The sequence below is a fragment of the Chiloscyllium punctatum genome, chromosome 12 (assembly GCF_047496795.1).
Source record: "Chiloscyllium punctatum isolate Juve2018m chromosome 12, sChiPun1.3, whole genome shotgun sequence".
Lineage (NCBI taxonomy): Eukaryota > Metazoa > Chordata > Chondrichthyes > Orectolobiformes > Hemiscylliidae > Chiloscyllium > Chiloscyllium punctatum.
Genome location: NC_092750.1, coordinates 29,110,483 through 29,135,494, shown reverse-complemented (window position 1 = coordinate 29,135,494; position 25,012 = coordinate 29,110,483). Strand labels below are relative to the sequence as shown.

The following is a 25,012-nucleotide window of genomic DNA, read 5'->3' as shown; positions in this document are numbered from 1 at the left end:
TCTGTATGAAGGGCATGAGTTTTTTAAAAATTGTTATGAACAAGTGTATGAAATATTGGAAACATTAGTGTGTTCTTTTTAAACAGGGCATCGATTTTGAAGACTGAAATTCAAAGGGTCTTTATTAAGACCTTGATTTGCTGAAAGTTCAGTAATAGTGTTGAGGCTGTTGTGCACTAAGTTTCTTTTGAATAAATTTCTCAAAGTCTGCTTGTACATCAGTGAGAACATAGCCATGTGTTAAAGTAATGTGGTAAACTACAATACACTATAGTGGTTTTTTGGTTTCGTTCATTAAATAAATTTTAAAAATACTTTACACCTGTTTCTTTACTTGCCCTTCTCTCTGAAATTGCTTTTACTGTTATTTCAAGATTGAATATATATTAGCATAATTATGAACAATGTTTTATTTTAACTTTTAGGATGGAATAACATATTCCCTGCCTGTCCCTGTGCAGAACCAACAGGAAGTCGAAATTTATAATCCAATAGTCCTCACACCAAGTATTTTGACATTTCCTTGGCAGCAAATAGCTGGAACTTATCAGTATGCAATAAAGGTGCATTTTATACTGTTAACGTAATGTATTTTTTGATATTCATTGCATGCAGAATAATTCTCAATGTAAGAAAGTCCTATGCTACAGGTAGAAATCAATTGAGTTTATTTTGTTCCTCGCAAAATGAAATTGTTTTTGTTTAACATAGCTTGCTTTTGGAAACTTAACCAACTGAAATGTCTGCATTAATTCTGAGGTAGTAAATAGAATTGCCAAAGCATGCTCATCATTGTTCATTTTCCCAAGATATTTCAGGACATCATGGGCATTAAATGTAAGGTCAAATGGATGTGCTTTGAACAGCAGAAATATCTGGTATTGAAGTATTCCTCTTCAGAGCTTCATTTAAATGGCATGGGCATGTAGTACAGATGCATAATAGTAACCTCTCTAAGACATAATGTATTCACTATCTAAACTTGGATACAGGTTCCAAGGTTAGCCAAGATTAAGGTTAAAGGATTTGGTGAAAGTAAAGCTCATGAAATGTGGCATGTCCATCACACTAAGAAATCAATGTTCTCCAGGTTGTCTTGCTCGTGCCAATCTCGAAGTGGAATTGTTTCCCTTGAGCAGCTAGGACACAGGCAAATTAGAATAAAGATCAGGTGAAAATAATAGACAATTCAACCATCCTATACAGTGGGATACCATGCTGCTGGGTTCCACCACCATGTTAGAACACAACTGAGGGCTATACAATGTAGAGTACATTAACTTAATAAAGGTATCTGTGTATTTGAGGCTTTTTTTGATTGGATTTGGTAAAAGACAGTGGAACTTAACTTTCTCAGAAGACTCTCATGTTAGTTATTTATTGTTTAATTGTGCACTTGTTTTGGACTTTGCCCTTCTGTAGATTCCATTGTGAGATGTGACTGGTCTAGTTGGGTTTCTGGTCCATGGTGAGCCAAGGATGTTATTAGGGGGAGTCTTATGACCATGCTATTTGAATTTCTGGGAAAAGCAGAGAGATGCCCTAAACTTGGAGGTGATCATTGTCTGAGACTTACTGCAAATCCCATTTTCCATTCATTTGCCCAAATGTGGACGTTGTCCAGACCTTGCTGATAAAAGTTTGAACTACTTGATTCTGAATGAGGCTGAACACTGCAATTATGGATGAACATTCTAACTTCTGTTCTAACCATATGGTGAAGAAAGACCACTGAAGCAACTGAAAGTAGTTTTGGCCTAGCAGACTGTCTGATGAATTCTATTGAAATGATTAGCCTCCAACAATTATAACCATTTGCTTTGTCAAGCATCTGGCACTAGAGAGTTTCGCCATGATCCCAATTGACTTAAATTTTACAGAACACCTTTGTGCTGTAGTTGATTGAATCCCTTTGAAGGGTAGTCCAGAATTTAGCTCTTTGTGTGTTTGGGCCAAGACTAGAATGTCCTGATGACTTTGTTCAAACAAAATAGTGTATATGTAATGTAGCATTCCAAAAGTTCTTGCAAAGTATTCAGTATACAATTCAGGACATAGTAAGATGAGATTCTTCTGAACATGATTACTGTTATAATATATCTTAATTACATTATATATTTATTCCTGCACAGGCCAAAGGTGGGAGTGGAAATTTTACCTGGTCATCATCAAACCAGGCTGTGGCAACAGTGACAGTTAAAGGGATTATGACAACTGGAAGTGATATCGGAATAAGTGTAATACAAGCACATGATGTTCAAAATCCATTGCACTATGGACAAATGATGGTAGAATGTTTTTACAATTTCTAAATCTTTTTGCTTGTGAACTTTTGAGAAATTATGAAATATAAAATGTTTGTTTTGAGAAAATTACTTTTTGATTTTAGAAAATTTAAGCAATACAGTGTTTGCTTTTGCTGCAAAAGCAGGTGCCAGTGTAAATAAATTCTTAATAACATGGGTCTTAATTATGCTCAACTAGAAGTATGACCCTTTCTTTCAAAAGTGCAAAACCTGATCCCCTCAGATTTTCACTGATATTTGAAACTTTATACGAACGCTTATATATTAAAGTTTCAATCCATTGTCTCGATCTGCTTCTCTGTATTGTTAGGTTACTGTCAGGTTAACTACTCTGACACTTCCTAGTTCAAACTTCATCTTAATAAAGCTTCTCCAGTTTGTGCATCACTTTACTCAAACAATGTTTTCACAGCCCCAACACTACTTTAGAGGAAGCGATGTTACTTCTATTTATTTTAGTGTAGGCTGGCAATAAAAGTCTGAACTGATGGAAATGTAATGAACTGATAACAAGATATGTGCCTTTAATAATGAAGGAATTTTTTACACTTCAGTTTTCTAAAAGCCTCCTCTAATGTGGGGTAATAAGTAGGTATTTATATTGAGGTGTACTGCACATTGTTCTGTAAAAATACTCTATGGTGTAAGATTTTGCCCAGGCTTGCACAGACCCTTTTACACAAAAAAAAAGTAAAACCTTACATCAAGTTTTTTCATCACCTTGAACTGTTTCTTTACGTAAAACTCAGTTCAAAGTATTGCGAAATTAGCTTGTTGTCTTGGTTCTCATTGTTTAATCAAAATTTCTTGGATAAATGTAATCAGACTATTAGAAATTTTATCACATTGCCAAGTTACGTTGATTGTTTGGGTCCTCCTGCAAAATGGCTTTCTTCTAAATGACGAAAGTATGCAACTTCATCAAACCACCGGCCTGAACATTGTGATGAATAACAATTGAAACTTACAAAAATTAGGAGGTTTGCTCTGGTTAGTACATGATTTGACACTTCTTTTAGATCAGGTATCAGACTTTTGTTTGATCAAAGTGCGAGTGGCACCAACATAAGTGAGTTCAATAAAATGCAAACTGAATATTTGTGTGAAAATAATGATCACCAGTTTTGTTTTATTGATGTGTAAAATTAAATTTTCATTACATCAAATAATCCGTGTTGAGTCAGAAGGAATTGAGTCCAATTTCCATTTCCCACTTGTCTTGCTAAGAGTACATATTGAGGAAATAATATATTGGATATATCATCTTTGGGCTGTGATATTTAAACAGAAATTTTCTGATTGCTTGGTGACTGTATAAAAGTCTATGGCACTATTCAAATATGAGCTGAGTTCCAGATAAGTATTTAATCTTCTGCTGTATTTTTTTTAAAGTTCAGTGTTTTAATTGCTAATAACTTTGATAGTTTTTAGTTGTGATGTTTTTGATTTCAGTTTTTAATGCAGTTTTAATGCTGTTTCTCTTTTGAGGTTTATGTAATTGAGCCAATCCAGATGGAGTTTATACCTTGCCAAGTAGAAGCTCGCGTTGGGCAAATATTGGATTTACCACTCAAAATTTATGGTCTTATGAATGAGGAGACAGAAGAAAAAGTTATGTTAACTGACTGCTCCCATTTTGATCTTGTGGTGGAAATTGAGAATCACGGTATTTTCAAAACTGTAGAAGGTAATGAGAAGCATTGCTATAATGTTAAAATAATGAAAGAATCGTACTAATACCTGTTTAGATATTTTTCAGGCAACTTAACAACAAATTTTCAACACAGTTGGGGATTAGGCTTGAAATACTTCACAGCAATGATATCTTATGTAGCACTCTCAATATAGTATGTCTCAAGACACTTCAGAGACACTTTGTGATAAAATATGACAACAAACTACATAAAATGTTAAGTCAGCTGACCAAAAGCTTGATTCAAGAGGTCAGCTCATGATTTCATGGTTTTAGGCCGAGGCAACTGAAGGTGTGCACATCAGTGATAGAGCAGTTGAGACCTTAGAGGCCAGAATTAAATGAGCACCAGGATCTGTAAAGGTGGAAATGATTTCCGAATCGGGAAAGGGTGTGGATTTTAAAGCAAGGGTGAGAACTTTCTTGACTGAGTGCCAATGTAATTCAGTGATCATAGGTGATTAGAAAAAGAGGATTTGGCAAGAGTAAAGAGTTATGGGTGATTGCAAGTGTTTATTGCATGAAATGTGGGAGGCTGGCCATGGCTTCATTGATTAGGTTTAGAGGTAATGCAAGCATGGTAGAATATTTCAGCAGGTGAGTTGGTGATCTCAGACTGTTGTGTGGGTTAGGAATGGCATTAGAAGCAAAAAAGCATTTGGGAAAGGCACTGAAAGAAATGGCTTCAATCTTTCTAATGTTCAATTGGAGGGGTTTTTGCTCATATTCTATGTTGCATGACATGTAAACAGTGTATTAATTTAATAACAAACAAACAAACCAGTTGAGAGATCACGATGAGGTAGGCTGGATATCATAACTTTGAAAATGAAAGCTGTGCTTTCTTATATTAACAAGGCAGAATGTAGATGAGGAATATAATGTGTTGAGGGATACTGAGGCTATCATGTTGAAAATGGAAGAGAGCTATTTCAGGTGATTTATATAGCCACAGTTAGATGAGAGTGGAACAAGGTGAAAGCAATCTCATCGAGCTCCAAGGAGTGGTTTGGAGGAAGATGTCACAGTCAACCATATATTGAAGGCTGCAGACAAGTTGGATTTGTCCAGAAGTTGGTAGGGTGATCTTTGTTTTAGTGATAAAGTAATGCATGAATTCCTTGCGCATGTTGTGTGGGTAGGTATTAAGATAATTTGCAGTAGAAAAAAAAGCAGGGTTTTCTTTGCAGTCAAAGTGGATTGGAAATTTTAAGCAGTTTTTGTAGATAAGAGGTGGTTTCAGTCATATTTCTATGTGGTCCAGCCAGATCTAGTTGTGAGTGGCTGAAAGTGTTGCCTCCCACATCCATTAAGCTTGTGTGATTCTTAGATAAGACCTTAAGGCGTAGAGACAGGAGTAGGCCTTTTGGCCAATTGGGTCTGCTGTGCCATTCAATACGATCCCACTTTCCTTGCATCCACTTTCCTATCCATTCCACTGTAACCCTTGATTCCTCCAATAATCAAAACTCAATCCGTCTCAGCTTTAAATATACACAAGGATTCTGCCACATAGCTCCCTGTGGAAGGAGTTCCAAACATATTCAGTCCTCTGAGCAAAGAAATTCCTCCTTGATCTTAAATTGGTGCTGCTTCATTCTGAGGCGATGCCCTCTGGTCTGAGACACTCCCATGAGGGGAAGCATCCGCCCAGCACTTGGCGGATCAAGCCCTTTAAGAATTTTATATGTCTCAATAAGATCACCTTTCATTCTTCTACATTCCAGTAAATAGAGTTCCAACTTGTTTAGCTTTTGCTCACAAGGCATTCCCTCTATACTTGGAATCATTCTGAACTCCCTCCAATGAAATGATATCTATCTTTAGATAAGGTGACAAAAATTGCTGAGTGCTCCAGAAGTGGTCTTGTGCATTTGCATAGAAACATCCCTACTCTCGTACTCCGTTCCTCCTTGAAATAAGGACCACCATTCCATTAGTCTTCCTTTATTACCTGCTGCATATGTGTGCGAGCTTTGTGTTTCATGCACAAGTTTTCCCAAGTCCTTTTTTGTATTCCAGCTTTCTGCAGCTTTTTGATATTTAAATAATATTTTCTTTTTTTTTCTCCATTCCAAGTGAATAACTTCACATTTTCCCACATTTTATTTGCAGACTTTTTGCCCTTTGTTTAACTGATCAATATCTCTCTGTAAGAGTAAGTTGCATCTTGGATGCAACAACCCTTTCCACCTGTTTTAGTGTGGTCTACAAATTTGGCTAGTTGATTTGCATCCTCCTTCCAGGTCACTGATGTATATTGTAAACTGTTAACCCAGAACTGATCCTCTGTGGAACCCACTGGCTACAGCTCGCTAACCTAAACAGAACCACTTGTTCCCCTGTCACTTTAACTAGTTCTCTATCCATGCCAGTATAAAACCACCGACAGCATGCACCCTAATGCCTTAACCTTTTGTGAGGTGCCTTGTATACCTTCTGAAAATCCACTGCAACACTCTCTACCCACACTTTTCCAACAATAGGCCTGCCATTGGGCCTGCTTTTTGCTGCTGTCCACTTTTTGAATAGAGATCTCACATTTGGCAGCTTTCAATCCTCATTTTTCCAAAAATGTTCTTGGATTGTGAAGGAAATTACAACCAGTGCCTCAGCTAGCTCTGTAACTATTTCTTTTAGGATGATAATGCAAGTCATCGAGGCTAAGGAGTCTGGGGTGAGGGGCGTAGCTGGGGAGTAACCAAGCTGAGAATGCATAATGGCTTTATTAGGGACTAGCGCATCAAACATTGAGATGAGGCTGCACTTGAATAAATCAATAGCCACACAAATGTTATGGTGAATGAAAAGTCAAATAATGGTTGGTTGGAAGTGTATTACATGCTTAGGAGTATAAGCAGGAAGTAAGCCTTTCAACCCCTCGAGCCTGCTCTACCATTCAACAAATTCATAGCTGATCTAGTTGCAGGGAGGTAGCAATGTTGTGATAATAGTAACTAGCTCCTTGAAAGTGGAGTCGCAGGTAGATAGGATAGTGAAGGTGGTGTTTGGTATGCTTTCCTTTATTGGTCAGAGTATTGAGTACAGGAGTTGGGAGGTCATGTTGCAGCTGTACAGGATATTGTTTAGGCCACTGTTAGAATATTGCATGCAATTCTGGTCTCCTTCCTATCGGAAGGATGTTGTGAAACTTGAAAAGGTTCAGAAAAGCTGTTTTCCCTGAGGCGTCGGAGGCCAAGGGGTGGACCTTTAGAGATTTATAAAATCATGAGGGGCATGGGTAGGGTAAATAGACAAGTTCTTTTTCTTGGCGTGGTGGAGTCCAGAACTAGAGGGCATAGGTTTAGGGTGAGAGGGAAAAGATATAAAAGAGACCTAAGGGGCAATGTTTTCACGCAAAGTGTGTGTGTGTGTAATGAGCTGCCAGAGGAAGTGGTGGAGGCTAGTACATTTGCAACATTGAAAAGCCATCTGGCTGGGTATATGAATAGAAGAGTTTGGATAGATATGGGGCGGGTGCTGGCAGGTGGGACTAGATTGGGTTGGGATATCTGGTTGGCATGAAATTGGACCGAACAGTCTGTTTCCATGCTGTACATAACTATGACTCTAGACGAGTAATATTAGCCCGAGGCTAATGTTATGGGAACATGGATTCAAATCCCACCATGGTAAATGGTGAAAATTGTATTTGGTAAAAATCTTGAATAAAACATGAACCTAATGATGACTATGTAATTTTTATCAGTTATAAAAGTCACTAATGTTCTTTAGGGAAGGAAATTTGTCATCCTTATCTGGTGTCATGTATATGTGACTCTAAATCCACAGCAATGTAGTTAATTCTTAACTGCCTTCTGGCAGTAAATGCCAAAAAGGCCAGATCTGATGAGCGAGTATTTAAAAACAAGCAAGTGTTGCAAACACTTAGGAAGGCAAATGGTATATTGCCCTTTATTGCAAGAGTTTTAAATATCTGAGCCTTGAAGACACACAAAATTCACAGTCACCACGTCAGCCCAAATGTATTACAGAGGTTCACAACTCTTCGAAAGAAGCTTATGTCCAATCTTAATCTCACATTGTTTAAATTTGTGTCCCCAATACAATTTACAAAACTGGAAAAGTTAATAAGTAGGGGCATTGATGTAGCCTTTTACTTATTTTGTAACAGGCTGCACAAAATGTAATTTCTGCTTCTATTGTTCTTTTGATCATCTAGAATGAGGTGTAATTGTGAGGCCTAGACTGAAGCAAATTAAATCGTATATTTGTATCTCTGGAAATAAGCAGACAAAAGGGACATAGTTTCTTTAATGTTTGCCCTGAGAAGTAAGTAACCCCAAGATCCTTGCTGCTTTTGGAGCAGCAGATATTCATCAACTTAGGAATCATTCTTGTCAATGTCATCTCGATCTTTTGTTTTTATTATAGAACTCAGCATTGTAGTGGAAAACTTGAACTCTGAATGCAAGTTTCTTTTTGGGATTAGTTTTAAATGACGTCGCTTTTCTTAATGGCAAAGTAAAATGCCATATAGTGACAACATGTCTTCAAATGAAAGCTGTTTTGTTGAGCGTAAGGAAGTTTAGTTAGCGGGCAATTGAGCATTGCAAGGCAGGAAGGTCCTAGCTTTAATTTATAGTCACCACAAAGTAGCTGATTTCAACCAATATGAAGGAACAGTTGACCTATTCATTCCTTGGGTTTGACGTCAGTTATGCCCTTTTGTTTTTCTTTCTCTAATCAACAATCCCATTGAAATAGCTCATTGGGTTTTTTTCAGGGTTTCTCAAAGACTTTTGGTTTGGGTAAAATGCTTGGTATCTATAAATTCATACGCTACCAGAGAGCTTTAGGATTTCCGTGTGGAGGAGAAAATATTGATTTCAGTCATCAGGAGGGGATGATGCATTTTTAAAGACAGTGCACATAAAGTTTCTTTACCTTTGTTGGTTAATACCAATTAAATGTAATTTTTGAAACATGCATCATAAAGTTCATAGGTAAATTTGTGAAGCAGCATTACTGATGTAGAATATAGTGTATGTTTTAGATTAACTCCTGCTATTAATGTCCAGTAAATTGAGTCATTGGGCTCATTTCAGTTTAGTTTGTGCATACCTGTTTAACCAAGATGGATGTGTATATTATAATGACTTATTTTCAATCAGGACAAATCTATCTGCTTTTTACAGTTTCGCATTGTAGGAAATTTATGGCAGGATAGAAAATTCTCATTACAAGTTTTCTACTGTTTAAATGATGATACCATCTATCATGAAGTGACGTGTGTATCTCTATGGAGCAAATAAGTTTGAATATTCCTATGTTCTTAAATGGCAAGAGTTTACTTGGGATCAAAAGGAAATGTGTTCTGTTTGTTCGACACTCAAAGCCAAATAATAATACAAATTATTAGATGTATTATTTTACAGCATCTCACAAGGTTGAATGGCTACATTCATGATTTTTGTAAAGGCTATATTTATTAAATTTGTTTGTTACCAGGGCGACTGGAGCCAGGCCCCAAACACTGTAGTGGAATAAGAGTTCAAGCTGAGGCTCAGGGTTACACAACTCTTGTGGTTAGCTACAGTCACGGTCATGTGTACCTTACAACTTCCATCACTATTGTTGCATATGTGCCTCTCAAAGTAAGTATTAATAATAAAAAGTTTATTTATGGCTGTGCATAGCCCCCTCAACTGTGTCTGTTCTGTAAAAATCATCATAACCTTATGTCTCTCCACAGTTGCTATTTTGGTGTTGCTATTTGTGTAAATTTACACATCTTGCTTTTGTTTATCAAGTTGTAATATTCCCCCAAGGTGCAAGGAAAACTGTCATCCAGTTAAAAAGGAGTTGAGAGAGGGAGAAGTTTAAAAATGAAAAGCTTTATTTTTAAGCAGGATTGTGACAACAAAGAAGCAAGAATTAGTGCAATTGAAGCTGCAGGGGGAGTTCTGAAGTATAGTATTGCAAGGTTCAGGACACTGCTGCCAATAACAGAGGTTCATCAGACACGAGTCAGGGACACTAAGTTTGGAAGAGATATGGAGGTACAGTAGGTTAGAGATGAGGTTAAGGTTCTCGAGGTGGAGCAAGTTAGAGTTGGGAGTAAGATTAGATTAGATTACTTAGTGTGGATACAGGCCCTTCGGCCCAACAAGTCCACACCGACCCGCCGAAGCATATACCACCAGACCCATACTCCTACATTTACCCCTTCACCCAAGACTACGGACAATTTAGCTTGGCCAATTCACCTAACCTGCACATTTTTGAATTGTGGGAGGAAACTGGAGCACCCGAAGGAAACCCACGCAGACACAGGGAGAATGTGCAAACTCCACACAGAGAGTCGCCTGAGGCGGGAATTGAACCCGGGTCTCTGGTGCTGTGAGGCAGCAGTGCTAACCACTGTGCCACCGTGCCGCCCACAAAGGTGAAGCCATGGAAAGATTAAAATTAAACCACACATTTCAAAACCTTAAGGAATGGATTGTAAGTTGCAGAGGTAGATGATGGAGAATGAGAACCGATGGAGAGTGTTATATTAATTGTTTCTGGAAGTGACTAAGCTGAAGTTTGTTTTTTCAGGGGCAGATAGGCTGTAGTGAGGAGGGGTGTAATCACTGTTGGAGAATTGGAAGTGGGCAGTCTTGAGTAAGGATCAGGGTATGGAGTTAGATACCTCGTTTGTCAATAACCAAGACATCAAGATTCTGAACAGTCTAATGGGTCTGAAATGATGCTCACAATGGGGATTGATGGTCATGTGGAAATTTTGCAGTTTCCATAACTGTGGAGTTTTCAAGGGGCTCTCTAATCCATCGTAAATTAAGAATATCATGAAAAATCACCACCTGCAATGTTGTAAAATGCTTTGGAAAACTATTTGTATCAACATGTCTTTTATGTAGCACTTCTGTCGTGGAAGATAAGTTTGACTGACCTTTGTTAATTATACTTACTTGCCATATTTAGAAGTTAGCTCTGCCAGATTGAGCATTAATTTGTTTTTTTTTTTGCAAATTGTGTAATTATATGAATATACAAATGACTTGTATTTCTGCATTAGCTGCCATTCATAAACCATGGTTTTAAAATAAAAATGCATTAAAATAAAATTACAGCACAAAAACATAATTTGCATTCACATTACTAATTTTCAGAAAATCTGAGTTTGAAGTAGTGATAACTCATAACATCTTTTATCTGTCCATTTTTTAACAAAAATTTCAGGCTGTTGATCCAGTATCTGTTGCCTTGGTAACTTTGGGATCCTCGAAGGATATGCTATTTGAAGGAGGTCCCATGCCCTGGGTCTTGGAGCCCTCAAAGTTCTTTAGAGATCTTACAGCTGAAAATGAAGGAAGTATTATTCTTCACCTGGTTAGCTCCCCAGCATTTAGAAATCAACCTAAGCACGTAGTGAGAGCTACCTGTACAGCACTGGGAGAACAGGTAAGAAACAACCTTTCTCTGTATCTTGTATTACGAGACTAAAAAGCTTTACAGCAGTTTCCTCTGTACCTGCTTAAAATTGTACAATAATATGTTGACTGTATCAACTTTTTTTGCACTTATTTTTTGAGGGAATGCCCTACAACATTTAGAATCCTCACTAGTACAATGGACATTCCTCTGGATTCTTCAGGGTACTGTCCTAACACAGCATACAGGCTTGGACTTATGATTGGCAAGTAACATTGCAGTGCATTTGTGTGTTGGGGGTTACGACCTTCCACAGAAAACAATATTACAACCCATGGCAATTACAATTAATAAAACTACACCATCACGTCCTGGGGTGTTGCCATTCACCAGAAATGTAACTGAACCAAAACATGCTCTGGCTGCAAAAACACATCAGTTGCTGGGAATTCTGTAGTGCATTAATCTCCTTCCTTATTCCAATGTCTGTCCACTATCTTCAAGGTACAATTGGGAGAATAATAGATATTCTTTTACTTAGATGAGAGCAGCTCAACACAGCCCAAAGATCAGCAAAAGGACAGATACCCTGTCTACAAGCTAATAATTCATTTCCTCTCTCACAGTATTAATGCACAGTGAAAGCAATGTATGTTGTATGAAGATGCACTATCGTAACTTGGTAAATGGTCCTTTAACAAAAGCCTTGAAACTTGCAATGTCTGTTATGTAGAAGAACAAGGGAAAGACCATCTTAAGTCATCTTCAGAGTGCATAAAGTCGTAGATTTAAGTAAAGATAGGATGAGATTCTAACATAGCAAAAACACCACAGTGGAAAAATTAGGTTGAATTCCCTATTCTGGGAAATCTTATGGAAACCACGTGCATATTTCCAAAAAGTGACTAACTTTCATGTCAGAATGTTTTATGATGTGCACCCTTTTCTCTCTCGTTTGGCTGGGTCAAAACCATAGAGCTCCCTTCCTAGTGGCACAGTGGTTTTAATTGACATACAATCTGATTCAAGAAAACACCTAACTGCTACTTTCTTGAGAACTGTTCAGAGTAAGAATTAAACTACCTTTTTCAGCAATGTTCACATCTCATGACCAAATACAAGAAAAATCAGTATATATTAAGAATGCTGAGTTTAATAGATCTGTGTAATGTCATAATTTTTTGCTATCTTTGATTTAAGAAAATCTATCATTTCCCTCCTGATTTCAAAGAATATGTCAGATCCATTAATTGATGTTTGTCACTCTAAACTATGTATCATGTGTACTCTCTCTTCCCTTAGGTGTTGGCTTTGACAGTGGGGAACAAACCTAGTTTAAAGAACACTTTCCCTGCAGTGGAACCAGCTGTTGTCAAGTTTATTTGTGCTCCCCCATCTAGGCTAACTTTGGCTCCGATATACTTGAATCCTCAACTGGATTTATCATGTCCTTTGCTTCAACAAAATAAACAAGTTGTAAGTCTTAATTTGATGTGCTCTAAAATTGAAAAATGACTGTTTCTATTGCAATATTTTGTTTTGTATTTCTAAAGTGGTTATCATGTTCCAATCAGATATTTTATACACTTGGTTTTTTTTTTCTTTTCTTTTTATTTAATTCCTGGGATAAGGGGTGTGACTGGCTAGGCTCGAGTTAATTGCCCATTCCTAATTTCTCAAAGGGCAGTTAAGACTTGGCCACACTGCTGAGTGGAGTCGCATGTAGGCCAGGTCAAGGAAGGATGTCAGCTCCTTCACTAAGGAATATTAGATTTTTATAATAAACAACTGTGGATCTTTGGTCATTTGAGTCAGCTTTTTCATTTTAAGATATTTTATTGAACTGAAATTTCACCATCCACATGGCAGGATTCAAATGCATGTTCATAGGTTTTGGATTGCTAGTCAAGTCACAATACCATTATGCCACTGCAATTGCTACACATGTCAAGTCAATGCACTTAATAGGACTTTTACTTTTTATATTGGATCTTTTAATTTCAATTTGTTTGAAAAGAGAATATTCAAAATGCGCTGTAATATTTTTTATCTTCTAGGTTCCTGTGTCAAACTATCGTAACCCCGTCCTCGATTTGGAAGCATACGATCAGCAAGGACGTAGATTTGATAACTTTTCCTCCCTTACCATTATTTGGGAATCATCAAAACTTTCCCTAGCCAGCATTGAACTAAGTATGCCAATGCAAATGAATGAAAAAGATCATGGAAATGGACAAAAGAAACAACATGGTATTGACATGATTAAAAGTTTGTTAGTATACCGTATATTGCTTACTGAATTGCAATAGTTTGTTTACTTGGACAATGCATTTTACTTTAACTTTTTTAAATCAGGTTTGCAAACTGTGCTGGTTCATCGTGAATCAGGGACTACATCTATCACTGCAACTGCAACAGGCTATCAGCAGGAACATTTGAATGCAGCTAAAGTTAAATCTGTGGTATGTTAAGTAGTTCGGGTAAAACAACTCCGTGCTGACTTGAATGACTGAGTTTTTTTAATGAGTAGTTTAAACCCTCATACTGTATTGTCATTGTTTACTTATTGTCCAGTTAGAAGTTAAAAATTATGACTAATTAGTATTCTAATTTTATTGATGCTTTCTTTTATAATAGTATGAACCATTGATACCTGTATCTGCTACAATTGAGTTGTTGCTTGTGGAAGATGTCAAAGTTATTCCTGACAATGTCACAATTTACAACCATCCCAATGTTAAGGTAATTATGTGCTTTTTTTAGATATGTGGTCAAATAAGATTTATTTTCTTTAATTAAGAGCTTTCAATTTTTTTCTGGCTAAAAGGCAGAGCTTTCACTCAAGGAAGGATCAGGATACTTTTTCATTAATACAACTGCAACAAATCTAGCGAGGATCAACTACCAGGAGGCGCAAGGAATTGCTCAGGTGAGTCAATCATTACTTATACGACACTACATGGGGGATGGGAGAAGTTCCTGTCTATTCTTGGCTCAGTAGTCCTGAAAGTACTGGTTAGCTAGGATGCAGTGATCAAAGTTATGTGAAATGTTTATAAGTTTGGATTGTTAATTTTATGAACATCACTGCGGAGTTGTCCAGGAATTGAAAATTCTTGGTAAAATTTGTTTTAAAGATTAGTGTAATGATAATTGTACAGCTCGTACAAACCGTAGTTTTTAAAGCATTTGGAGGAAAGTGCAGTACCCTCATAAGCTAAGTAGTCTTTTTCTTTCTTGTCTTGCACTAATAAAATCCTGAAAAACACTTTCTCTTAACAATGTAGAATTACATTCCCCTCCCCTCCACCAGCTCTTCTTACCCTCTCCACCCCATCCTCTGTTGTATCGACAACGTAGCCAATAATTTTAGTTTCAGTACAGATTCTGATATGCATGTAGCCAACAGCTACAGGCCTGCCAGAAATGTGTGCATTTAACACAATAAGAATTTCTACTTCTTTTGGGTCCTGAGCAATGCAAAACAGTTCCATTTTAAGTTGCAAATTCTCTATTCCTGATGAAGGGCTTTTGCCCGAAACCTAGATTTTCCTGCTCCTTGGATGCTGCCTGACCTGCTGTGCTTTTCCAGCACCACTCTGATCTAAATTCTAGTTTCCAGCATCTGCAGTCCTCACTTTTGCCTTTTTGAATTCAAGCAAAGTGAGGCAATCGTAAACACGTAGCTACTGAAAGGAGGGCTATGTTTTTTTTTCCTGCTTAATAGCTTATCAGATCAGTAAGACCTTTGAAGTTTAAGCAGGCAACTTACATAGGACCAATTAGGATACAGGAAAGCAAAATGAAAACTCGTGAACTCACCCGTGCTAAAATTACGAAATGACATTGCAATATTGCCAAATATATATGAAACTTATTTTTAGAAGAGAAGTATTACAAATTCTTAATTCTACTAGATTTTAAAGTAACATCTGTGGATATGGATTAAAAATACTTATTCAACTGCATTTTGGTCTGTGCATACAATTTATTCCTGTGTAGTGGTGCGACAAAAAAATCATTGGGTATTGGGTAATTTTTTCACACCTCATTCTTGGGTACAGTTTCATTTTGACCTAAAATTGTTTTAAATTGTTATTTATTTCGCATTGACAACATGACTGTGTGACTTGGCCAGTAGCTGTGCAAGAATGTGGATATGTTAAATTCTGAACAGGGGCAGGAGTTTCCTGTGATTTTGTTTGAGAGCAAAGCCTTCGTACTCCAAATAGCAATGCAAATTGCGATTGTAGGTGATGAGGTCAGTAATTTCCAATGCTAGAAATGACCATACCTTCTGACTTTCATTAGATTCTTCTTTGGATGATTTAAAACGTCAAATTGAGATTGCGCTGATGGAAGGGTCTGCACAATGAGACTATCTTGAATCTTCAAGAAAATGTTAAGGCACAATTAAAAGGAATCCTTTTAGCACAGGACTGATGATCGTTGAGGCAGGACCAACTAGAAAAGATAAAGTCATTTTGTTTTCTCCCCCTTGCCATTTTGGTGACAAAGACACCATGGTCTCCAAATAGTGAACAGAATTTATTCCCCCGAAGACATGGATCGTTGCCTGGCCCATGCAAGTATGGCATCTTCTCACTCATCCTACATGCTCTGGAAAAGTTGGCAATGGAGGACACCACCAGTATTTGTTATTCCACCAGTATGATTGGTGGAATCATGACCTGCATATTGTTTCTAAGACTTTTCAGCTACAAAATTATTATTTTCTGTCTTTTATAGGTACTGCCAATTCATCCAGGAATGTTGACTGTTTTAGTCCATGATTTGTGCCTTGCTTTTTTGGGGCCTGCTAAAGCTGAAGTACATGTGTCTGACATACTGGAGTTATATGTACGAGTTGTGGATAAGGTTGGTTAAAGGATATTAACGATTAAGTTTTTTTTGTTTTATTTTTCTTAAATGCAGATAAGTGGACAATATAAAAGACAATTGAGCAATAAGTTTTATAAGTGAAGATAATAAACACAAACAAGCTTCAATTTGCAGAATTGGTAAAGCACAGTCAAGGTACAAGTTTGGTCAACTCCTTATTGATGGGGCATTAAAGCCAAGGAGGTTATAACACATGCATTCAACAAGATGATAAAGATAGCTACAGTTATGGGAAGAAAATATGATATTAAAATTAGTCTCACTGGCACATAAAGGCTAAAATAGATTTAATAGTGTCTTTTGAAATATCAAAGATTTTGCTGGGTTAGATTGGAGAATACCAGTTTTACCTGTTTCTGGAGATAGTAAAAAGTTAACATTATTCAGGAGGTTAGGAAAGCTATTTGGAGAAGTTTGTTTATATAATTTGCACTTTGAAAATGTGGTATTTCACTATTGCAAATAGCTGAGACAAACTTCCAGGTGAAAAATTAGGTTCATTTGTAAGTGGAGGAACATTAAAGATTATAGAGAGTGATCAGACCATTAAATTGAAATGAAAATAGTACAGGTTCTGAAATGTGAAATAATGTTGGCAATAAATAGGTATCGGAAAACTGTAATATAACAGGTTTTAAGTGCAAAGCAGAGGAAGAAGAGTTGTAAAAGTGTATTAGGAAAGGCTTCTGATTATGTAGAAGGTGAAAGCGTCAGTGACAAAAGGGATGACCATACAGAGCAAAATGAGATTGTAATGGGTATTTAAGTCTTTAATACAAAATGCTGTCATAATTTTGTCTTCCACAGGTGGAGATTGGAAACACAGTTAAAGCCTATGTGCGAGTATTGGATTATTTGAGAAAACCTTTCTTTTCCAAGTACTTCAAATTCATGAATTTAAAGCTGAAAGCAGCTTCTCAAATAGTTTCAATAGAGTAAGTAACCTTTTTCAGATTTGTAAAAGTAATCAGCTTTTGGATTCGAGACCAGGCTCTACAGATGTCACTGAGTTGCGAACTCATTTTTCATCCTTCATAATTTTAAAGACTTGATTTGTTATAGTTTATTTCTTGAATGTATGCTTTCTGTTTTAGGCCACTTGATGAACTCCTTGATGATTACACTGCTAGTTTTACAGTTCAGGGTAAAGCAATAGGGCAGACCAGTTTGACAGCAACTGTAATGAATAAGGATGGGAGAAAGCTAAGTTCTGCACCTCAGCAAGTTGAAGTAAGTTGAGCATATTTCCTCAAGTAATGTGAATAATTAAAGACACTTCGTTATCACAGTTGTTTTAAAAAAAATGTACAGAACTGTCAAAATGTAATCTTAAGTTGAAAAATTAGGGTGAGGGAAAGAGAGGGAGTGGTTGGAATTTCTGGTATCTCAATTTAAAACTAAATTAGTTTGAATTTCATTTTGACTTTGTTCTATTCTATAGGTATTTCATCCCTTTCGATTGATTCCAAAAAAAGTAACACTCATTGTGGGTGCAATGATGCAGGTATGTTGTGTCAGGATGAGATTTGTTTTTGGTAATTGAAAAATTGTGCTTAGGTAATTACTATTCATCTTTTGGAAGATGTTAAATTCAATTTCCTAAAATCAACTGGCACTTGCACTATCAAAATAATGCCTGAATTTTGTATTGCTTTGGTTAAAGAAAAATGATGAATCTGTTGTTAAAACAACATCCAAAGCTGGTTTCATTGTGTTTTTGCTTCAGCAATTAAATCAATATTATATCAATCCCAAAATTGGAATGTGTCCATGTTAGATAAAATGTGCTGTTTCTCTGTCTCAGTACCAAAACATTACAACTTGTTCACATTGGTTAGTTTAATAGTACAATATTTGATGTACAGGAAAGCAGTACAAGCCCAGACCAATACGCAATGTAGTGCTGGTTTGAGCAGTCAGAATTACTGATAGTTGACCTTCAAAAGATTTTCTGTCACTCCATCAGCGATGTCAAATAGTAGTTGAAAATAACTTTTTTTTTCCAATTTTCCTACTCTCATTCTTCTATTGCTGAGTAGCAAACTAATAAGATGCAAAATCTGCTCCGGTTACTGTTGCTCTGAGAACTTTTGTCACCAAGCTTTGAGAACAAAAATCTATGGAAGTACTTCTGATTTTGAGGAGCAAAATTTTGAATGTTAAAAAGCATTTTTAAAAATTAGAATGCTAATTTTAACACTACTGTATTGTAGATTACTTCTGAAGGAGGTCCACAGCCACAGTCTAACATCCTGTTTTCTATAAATGATGAAAACCTTGCCACTGTAAATAACACTGGGCATGTAAAGGGGCTCACAGTTGGAAATGGCAAAGTGACTGGTGTAGTTCAAGCTGTTGATGCTGAAAGTGGAAAAATAGTAGTGATTTCTCAGGTAAGAGAAAAATAGAAATCTGTACCTTAAATGTATTTTACTTTAATTTTTTTTCCATTTAACAATAATCAGTAATATCTTTTATTTATATGTCTGATGTCTTCTACACTAAAATATGAGAATTCCTGTACAAGCTATGCACTGTTTCAGAGTATGTTAATGTAGAAATTTGTATGGAATCTCTCACTTCTGTAAATATATACCACAGCTGAAACCCTAATTTTTATGAAGTGATTTAATTTTTAAATTGATTGACACTTTCAGGTTTTCTATTCATTTTTATGTCTCTTGTAATAGCTATTAAATAACCTTTTTATTTTACCACCGTAACAAATTATCCAGAAGAAGTGTTAACATTTCGCCCAAAACAATTCATGATTATATCATAAAATAGATCATTTCGGCTAGAACCCTTCTTTTGTCCACAAAAGCACTACATTATGATATCTTGTTTGCTCAATGCTTTTCACCTCCACTACCTAATCGTGAAATCTGTTCCCTCTGTTGATTACACAGGCAGAGAAGGTTCATTGAAAGGGTTAGTTTGGATCATCAGTTCGACATTTGCTTGCTATGATGCCCCATTTGTCTTACTGTTGCAATAAATTATATTTCACAGTTACTACTTTCATACACTTCACTCTTGTGACATGGTCTTGAAGTATGAATGCTTCCTCACTGGAAAGAAATGTTTCTCCAATGTTTCCTCATAGTTCAGATTCTCTTGTACAGAGCCAGCTATCAGCCCATTGACTCTCTCCTGCACCATCTGGTTTGTTCAATAGCTTTTCTGTTTGTCATGAGCAAGACATGGAAACAGTGTATAATGTATAAAACCCTGATCATGAGAACCATTTGATTTTTTTTTTGCAATTTGTTTTCTATTATTTTGTTAGGCATTTTAGTTGAACATATAAATGATAATAGTTATGTCTTTTAGGATTTTTTCTACATCTTTCTTGCTTATTTCAGCCTTGAAGAATGCATGTCATCCATTTCTTTCTTTCCATGTATCATGAGAATTGAATTTGTCTTTTGTCTGTTCATGTACGTATTTCATGTGTAGTATTTTAAAAATCCTTTCATTGCCCCTCAGTTATTGACTGTGTGAATTAAAGTAATTTGACATCCCACTCATTCCCCTCATTTTGCAACCTCTTGACAATTCCTGCTTCAAGTTTCAATTGTTTACTTTGCTTCAGGTAACTTCCTGGATCCCTAATGCTTTGAGGTTAACCTTTTCATATGGATTTTGACAAATGCCTTTTTGCCCATCTAGGCACTATACTTAGCTTTCCACAATTCGTTTGGGTATTTGCTTTCTCAACCGATGTCTATAATCTATAATTTAATTGTGATATAGACTGAATATATAATGAACAATTAATTGAAGTGTAATTCTCAGTACATTTGTGGTGATTTATAATTCACTCTTGACTTGTCAAAGCTGGGTACATTGAAACATATATCTGTGGCTTCTCATATGCAGTTAATGCATATTATGAATTGCATCCAAAGTGGTACCTTTTTTTTTCTGAAAAAAGTCTTTTACATTATCACCTCTGTAATTGTATTGCACGTATTCAGGATTTTATCGCAGGTTTCTATGTATGGAGGCATAATTTTCCTAAATTTAAATAAATTTGTATTTTACATAGCTGATTCACTTCTAACCTTTTAAGAAAATCGAAGTACTGCAGATGCCTAGAGAAGTTTAACAAGCAACAGCTGTGGAAGGGAAGCAGGGTTAGTGCTTCAGATTAATGATTTTTTTCATCAGCTAGCAATATTTAAAGACGACAAATTTATCAACACAGACAGGGAAGGTGGAAGGTGTAGAAAACGTATGAGAAGATTTAGGAAAGGATGCAAGATTGGTAGATTAAATAGTAAAGTGATGACTATACAATCCAAAAGCAGTGATAACTATACAATTCAAAAGCGGTGATGATAGAATAAGTAAAATAACTTGTCATGGCAGTTTGCATAAACTAATATACAAATATGTAAGCCTGAGGAGACCAAACAATAACTTGAAATTCTCTTTCTGGGGTAGAGATGTTGAAACATCTGCAATGTTGAGAATGAAACATATGTCACTTTGAAAAGTGATATGGGTAGTAATGTGACTAGTTAGAGGAAGTTACAGCTGTGTATATAAAATGAGCATCTGTACGCCAATTTACACATGGAAGTAAAATGAGGCAAAGATCAACTTATTTCAATATAACTTACTGTCCTGAAGAGTTGGAATCGCCTTTACTTGAGAATATCAAACTTCAGCCCATGTACTTTGCACAAATATGACAGACAAAACTTGTTTTCCAACAGGGCTTTAAATAATTGCCTTAAGTATGGTTTTTGTTTGAAAAAGTTCATTGCTGTACCAAACAATCCGCACATTCTGGGCTTCCTTGCATGCTGCTAAATCTTCTGAAAGTTCTCTTGTCAAAGTTGTAATTCTGATGGTCATTCTTTACCCTGCTTGAAAATTTGAGTGATGCTCTGCTTCTTCATGCATGGTAGTTATGTCTAGCTGCTACTTAATATGCTGCCCTTCAGTCTCATCCAGATGAATCAATCAAATCAAAACTGATTTATTATTGGTCGTTGTTTAACTATTTTCTATATTTAACTTTATTGAAGCTTTACCTTTTGTTGTGAACACCCTTTCTTCACTTTGAAGATTTGATCAGGGAATTGGTTTCCTTCACCCTCTTCCAATTTGACTGCTCTGAACAAATTCACCAAAACCAGCTATCAACTGGCAAAACAGTGCACCCGAGGTCTGTTTTCTTGACGTTGGCCGTTAACTGCCTGATTCTCCTGTCCTTAACATATATTGCTGGGATGTTTCTGATATGGAGAAGAGAGGCACTGTTTCCCAGTACCCCTCCAACTCCCACCTCAAAATTAATATGGTTAACCAAATTCTCAGTTTTGTGAATAAGCATCAATCGAGATCCTTTGTGTACAATTATGTTTGCTTTGACCTTTGAAGTTAAAAATAATGGACAATATCAGAACACATACATTACTTTTAATTTTGTTTGCAGTGATTTCTATCTGATTTTTTTTAAACAATGAAGTCAATTATATTGGCATTATTGTTTACTTTGTGTTGAATTTATTTTCATGCAGTTATCAAGTGTTCAAATGATAACCTGTTTGCGAGTAAGTCACGAGGTTATGGAGTCAGGCCTATTGCAGGCTTGAGCATATAATTTAAGCTTAAAGTGTAGTACTAATGGACTACTGCATTACTAGATGTGTGCTGTCTTTCTGTTAAGGTGTTAAATTGAGGTTCTGCCTCAATTGGATGCATATAAAATATTCCTTGAGCATTATCTGAAAAAGAGTTGGAGTGTTCAACTAATTCTGGCTAGCATTAATTTGTCAAGTTGATGCCTGTTGCATTTGGATTGAAAAAGACCACACTAAAAGTAACTAACTTCTGGTAAAGACTTTGAGCTGCTTTAATTATGAAAAATATTATACAAATGTAAACACTTTTTATCAGAGCCTAATTTAATGTTTTGTACGCACATCTATTGTCAGTAGAGGCTATTTAATGAAGGCACACGTAAAGGAGATTTTTTGATTTTCATTGTGATGATATTTCTTCTGCCACATAATAATACCATTTGATTTTGTTTTTTACTCAATAATACACAGTTGTAAAAGGTTGAAACTATCTCATACTATTTTTCTGAACCAATGTACTGATTTTATTCTGCTGGATAGCTATCACCAGAACCTATTTGTTAGTACTGTCATCTGTAGTCCATTCTAGAATCTCCAGTATTGATGTTTGCTGTCTGTAACAGTGGGTCCATCCTGTAGTAAACTGCAGGGAAATACAATTTAGTTGGAAGATGCTTGACCTAAATTTTAAATTGCCCTTTTGTTGCTCTACCAATGACTGTAGAATTGCCAAGCACCAACATCTTTATACAGTTCAGATAGTTCTAACTATGGTCACCATATCACTAAGTCTTTAACTGAAGTAGACAACAAAAGAGATGCAATAAAACGGCAGATAAGGATAGTTTCTTCTTTAAAACGACCGTGAAAAGACTTCATAGGGAGTAGTCACGTAGTATGAACTGAACTGAGTCTTGTTTGACTTTACACTGCTATGATTTATAAGTAAGGTAAAGTCACCACAGAGCTCCTCCTGAATATAACCACACCTCAAGTGAGGGGCAAGCTTGAGAAGACAGTGCCTTCATGGTAACCTCAGCTAGTACTGGAGTTGAAATTGCCATGTTGGCATCATCTGCACCGCAAACCAGCTGTCCAGCCAACTGAGGTAACTGGTTCCTGCTATTTTATGTAATATATGATTGATATTTCAGTGTTACAATCAATGCAACAGACATTTCTGATCTTGGATAGGTTATTGCTGTAAAGTATTGCTACTGTATTGTAAATTCTTTCTAACCTGAAGTCAATCATGCAGGTGAGGATTTGGCAATAGTGCTTTGTTTTAATGAAGACCTTTGCAAACACACGACCACAAAGCTGATCACTGTTAGGAATAAAAGTTTGTTTGACCACTCATATAGGTCTATAATATATAACCTTTTTTTATTTCCTTAAAGGATGAAGTAGAAGTAGAAGTGGTTCAGCTTAAAGCCGTGAGAATACATGGACCCATTACAAGAATGAAGACTGGCACTCTGGTAATTCTATGTTCTCAGTTTTAAAAAAAACAGAATTCCTCTGGATCCTTGAATAAGTTTGTTAGAGTCATTTACCTATGCATTTTTACCCTTTTATTATCTTGAATCTTAATGCGTACAGGCAACAAGTTGATAAATTCAGAATAATGAAACTTCAGTGATCCATTCAGTTGTCGACATATGCACTCTGTTTGAGTTTGATAACAGTGATTGATGTCACATCAGTTCTGATTAATTTTCTTCATTCACAGATGCCTGTCTATGTAATGGGAATTACAAGCAACCAGACACCATTCGCATTTGGTAATGCAATTCCAGGACTAACATTTCATTGGTCCGTCACAAAAAGGGACATTATTGACCTTGAGACCAGGCATTCTGAGGTAAACTGAGCGATTGTTACTTTATGTATATATCTGTAATCTCTATATGTTATTTAAACAGGTATGTATAAGCAACTGAATATAATCTTCAAGAAATGTACACTCATACATTGAAACATTGCTTTTATTTTCTTACTTTGGCTTGTTTATGTAGAATTTCATAATTTTATTTTGTGTTTCTAGGCATCTTTTCAACTTCCAGCAAGTAACAACTTTGCAATGTTTGTGTATAGTCAAATGAAAGGCAGAACTGGATTGAAAGTAATTGTAAAAGCTACAGATCCAGCAGGTGGACAATTTGAAAATAATGCCAGAGAGTTATCTGATGAAATGCAGATTCAGGTACTGCTTCAATCTACTTGTCACTTTTTTTTGTCATTACTATTCATGTCATGTCATGCAAACAGTGAAGGAAGACAAAGTGTATTCTTAAAATGAAGCAGGAATAGAAGGCAAGTGATAACCAAACTGGAGGATGTTTTGCTGCAAAGTGCTACACACCATCAAATTTTGTTGACTTGTATATAGAGGAAAAACCATGCATCCTAAATGAATTGTTTACAGATGTTAGCTTTTCAAAAAGCAAGTTACCCTAAGATTATAGAGGCAGGAAGCTCTGAGAAACCTCATATTAATTTAAATTAATCACCAGCTTGCCACAAAACATTTAAGATTGTGTTAGTTACTTACAAGTGATAGATAGCTATTGAAATAATCCAGTTAGTCATAGAGATGTACAGCATGGACCCTTCAGTCCAACTCGTCCATGCCAGCCAGATATCCTATACTAATCTTGTCCCATTTGGCCCATATCCTTCTGAACCCTTCCTATTCATAGACCCATGCAGATGCCTTTTAAATACTGCAGTTGTCCCAGCCTCCATTACACTCTGGCAGCTCATTACATCTGGACACCACTCTCTACATGAAAAAATTTGCCCCTTTAGGTCCCTTTTAAATCTTTTCCTCTCACCCTAACCCTATGCCTCTAGTTCTGGTTTTCCCCAATGCAGGGAAAAGACCTTCACAATTTACCCTATTCATGTCCCTTATGATTTTATAAACCTCTATATAATGACAAGTCATTTGATACTAGGAGAAGGAGTTCTGCAGCTACAGATGGCATTCTTGAATATTTGTTGCCTCTCTGGTACCAGGACAGAATGCACCAGCTGAAAAATGCAGACTATTGCATGAGGTGAAATGGGCCATCTGTATTTCACATTAGAGCTAATGAACAAAGTAGTAG

The 25,012-nt window shown here is 36.3% G+C and overlaps 1 protein-coding gene across 1 annotated transcript in view; it reads left to right on the top strand.

The window, feature by feature from the left end:
* Positions 1 to 25,012, top strand: part of nup210 (nucleoporin 210) — a 112,543-nt gene that overhangs the window by 50,475 nt on the left and 37,056 nt on the right. Inside the window, exons 11-28 of the mRNA XM_072582222.1 lie at positions 426 to 563; positions 2,133 to 2,288; positions 3,795 to 3,993; positions 9,472 to 9,617; positions 11,209 to 11,430; positions 12,703 to 12,876; positions 13,458 to 13,650; positions 13,756 to 13,862; positions 14,038 to 14,142; positions 14,228 to 14,329; positions 16,150 to 16,278; positions 17,110 to 17,237; positions 17,397 to 17,532; positions 17,744 to 17,806; positions 18,516 to 18,695; positions 23,300 to 23,380; positions 23,632 to 23,763; positions 23,947 to 24,105. Of these exons, the coding sequence (XP_072438323.1) occupies positions 426 to 563; positions 2,133 to 2,288; positions 3,795 to 3,993; positions 9,472 to 9,617; positions 11,209 to 11,430; positions 12,703 to 12,876; positions 13,458 to 13,650; positions 13,756 to 13,862; positions 14,038 to 14,142; positions 14,228 to 14,329; positions 16,150 to 16,278; positions 17,110 to 17,237; positions 17,397 to 17,532; positions 17,744 to 17,806; positions 18,516 to 18,695; positions 23,300 to 23,380; positions 23,632 to 23,763; positions 23,947 to 24,105 (2,550 nt within the window). The remainder of the gene's footprint in view (positions 1 to 425; positions 564 to 2,132; positions 2,289 to 3,794; positions 3,994 to 9,471; positions 9,618 to 11,208; positions 11,431 to 12,702; positions 12,877 to 13,457; positions 13,651 to 13,755; positions 13,863 to 14,037; positions 14,143 to 14,227; positions 14,330 to 16,149; positions 16,279 to 17,109; positions 17,238 to 17,396; positions 17,533 to 17,743; positions 17,807 to 18,515; positions 18,696 to 23,299; positions 23,381 to 23,631; positions 23,764 to 23,946; positions 24,106 to 25,012) is intronic.